This window comes from Gadus macrocephalus, chromosome 1 (assembly GCF_031168955.1).
Source record: "Gadus macrocephalus chromosome 1, ASM3116895v1".
Lineage (NCBI taxonomy): Eukaryota > Metazoa > Chordata > Actinopteri > Gadiformes > Gadidae > Gadus > Gadus macrocephalus.
Genome location: NC_082382.1, coordinates 23,260,057 through 23,262,556, shown reverse-complemented (window position 1 = coordinate 23,262,556; position 2,500 = coordinate 23,260,057). Strand labels below are relative to the sequence as shown.

Genomic DNA, 2,500 nt, shown 5'->3' with positions numbered 1-2,500 from the left:
GGGGGGGGGGGGAGCCGTTCCCTTTGGAGAGGCCGATGCTAATGCTAAGGCTAACCATGCATGTGCACACGGTATTGTAAGAAACTCAAGTGTCCACTGAAATCAACTCTGGTTATCTACTGCCAGGGAACTGCTTGTACAGGATGTTACATCACGTTTAAGACTCACCCTTGATTGGGGTCAAAGTAAATAAATAGAATAGATATTAAGCAGCTATTGTTTCGATAAAATCAATAGAAAAGAGACTAACCCGTGATCATCTCCTCACTCAGGAAGGAGCGGGCATCGCTCTGGGCATCGGTCGGCTAGACAACAAAGAGGAGGAAGAGGTAGAAGAGGAGGAGTTTTCAACCACCAGGTAAATACCAGGCTATAATGCACACACAAGCCCACTCACACACACATACCCAACGATACACCCATTCGTTTCTACAACATCCCACCACAAGAAGATATCGATCAGATATTTGATGATACGTATAGGCCTTCTCGGCAGTAACATCCTAATTCAATGTGTCATTAGCATATCATCAGTGTAGAAGAGCGCTTCAATGTTTAGAACCGCTGGATCACCCCACCGCATGCCACACACTTAATAATCCACAGCAGCTTTCAAATGGTATTATTTTATGCCTAAAGACAATTTTTTCAACTTTTTTTCAACAAAATGTACAACTTTTTAGTTTTAAAATCTTCTTTCTCAATGTGAACTGTTTCTCTCTGTGGACGGTTTCTCTATGAACCAGCTTCTCTCTGTGAACTGGTTTCTCTATTTGAACTTGTTTCTCTCTGTTAACCGGCTTCTCTATGTGAACCGGTTTCACTCTGTGAACTGGTTTCTCTCTGTAAACCTGACTCTCTCTGAACCGGTTTCTCTGTGAACCAGCTTCTCTCTGTAAACTGGTTTCTCTCTGTGAACCTGCCTCTTTGTGTGGACCGGTTTCTCTGTGGACCAGCTTCTCTCTGTGAACTGGTTTCTCTGTTTGAACTGGTTTCTTTCTGTGAACTGGTTTCTCAGTGTGAACCAGTTTCTCTCTGGGAACTGGTTTCTCTATTTGAACTAGTTTCTCGCTGTGAACCGGTTTCTCTATTTTAATCTCTTTCTCTCTTTGAACCAGTTTCTCTCTGTGAACTGGCTTCTCTACGTGAACCGGTTTCTCTCTGTAAACCGGTCTCTCTCTGTGAACCTGTCTCTCTCTGTGAACCTGTCTCTCTCTGTGAACCTGTCTCTCTCTGTGAACTGGTTTCTCTCTGTGAACCGGTTACTCTATGTGAACCGGTTACTCTCTGTGAACCGGTTACTCTACGTGAACCGGTTACTCTCTGTGAACCGGTTTCTCTCTGTGAACCGGTTTCTCTATGTGAACCGGTTTCTTTCTGTGAACCGGTATCTCTCTGTGATCCGGTTTCTCTCTGTGACCCGGTTTCTCTCTGTGAACCAGTTTCTCTGTGCACCGGTTTCTCTCTGTGAACCGTTTTTCTCTATTTGAACCTGGCTCTCTCTGTGAACCTGTCTCTCTCTGTGAACCGGTTTCTCTCTGTGAACCTGTCTCTCTGTGAACCGGTTTCTCTATGTGAACCGGTTTCTCTCTGTGAACCGGTTTCTCTATGTGAACCGGTTTCTCTATGTGAACCGGTTTCTCTCTGTGAACCGGTTTCTCTCTGTGAACCGGTTTCTCTATGTGAACCGGTTTCTCTCTGTGAATCGGTTTCTCTCTGTGAACCTGTCTCTCTGTGAACCGGTTTCTCTATGTGAACCGGTCTCTCTCTGTGAACCGGTCTCTCTCTGTGAACCGGTCTCTCTCTGTGAACCGGTTTCTCTCTGTGAACCGGTTTCTCTCTGTGAACCGGTCTCTCTCTGTGAACCGGTCTCTCTCTGTGAACCGGTCTCTCTCTGTGAATCGGTTTCTCTCTGTGAACCGGTCTCTCTCTGTGAACCTGTCTCTCTAGGCGGTGTAGTGTCTGTTGGGAGAGCTGAGCGCCTGATGATGGACAGCTGCTCCCTGAGACCCATTGTTCCGACAACTGCTCCACGGGTTGAGAGCGATGACATCACTCTGAACTCTCCAGTTACACGATATATACCGGACCCGCCAGCGGGGGAGCGATGGAATATATTTAGGGGGCACTGTGCGAAGACCGAGAGGAGGGTCAGAAATCCCTGGTTGCCTGGCAACATGGCCATAGGGCCACAACATCAGTGGCTTTGCCCAGACAAGTTTCATAGATAATTTATCTAATATTTTTCTGATTAATAAATTAACAGTATAGGCTTTTGAATATCCTAAATAGAAAACGGTAAATTTTCCAGTCCAAAGTGATTGATGCCTTACATTAACTGGCTTTATATGCCAAGAATCCAATAAAAAACGATTAATAATGATCCATGAACCAGGTGTTTCATTTTCTGAATCATTAAGCAGCAAATGCCTGGTTTTTCAACCAGGCATTAAATTAATTAATCAACTTTTATCATCAAAATCAGATCAGATACATTTTC

General features: G+C 44.8%; 1 protein-coding gene across 1 annotated transcript in view; it reads right to left on the bottom strand.

Moving 5' to 3' along the window:
* LOC132463270 (troponin C, skeletal muscle-like) overlaps window positions 1–2,500 on the bottom strand; it is a 376,397-nt gene that overhangs the window by 3,479 nt on the left and 370,418 nt on the right. The window contains 1 exon segment of the mRNA XM_060059314.1: window positions 251–305. Coding sequence (XP_059915297.1) covers window positions 251–305 — 55 coding nt within the window.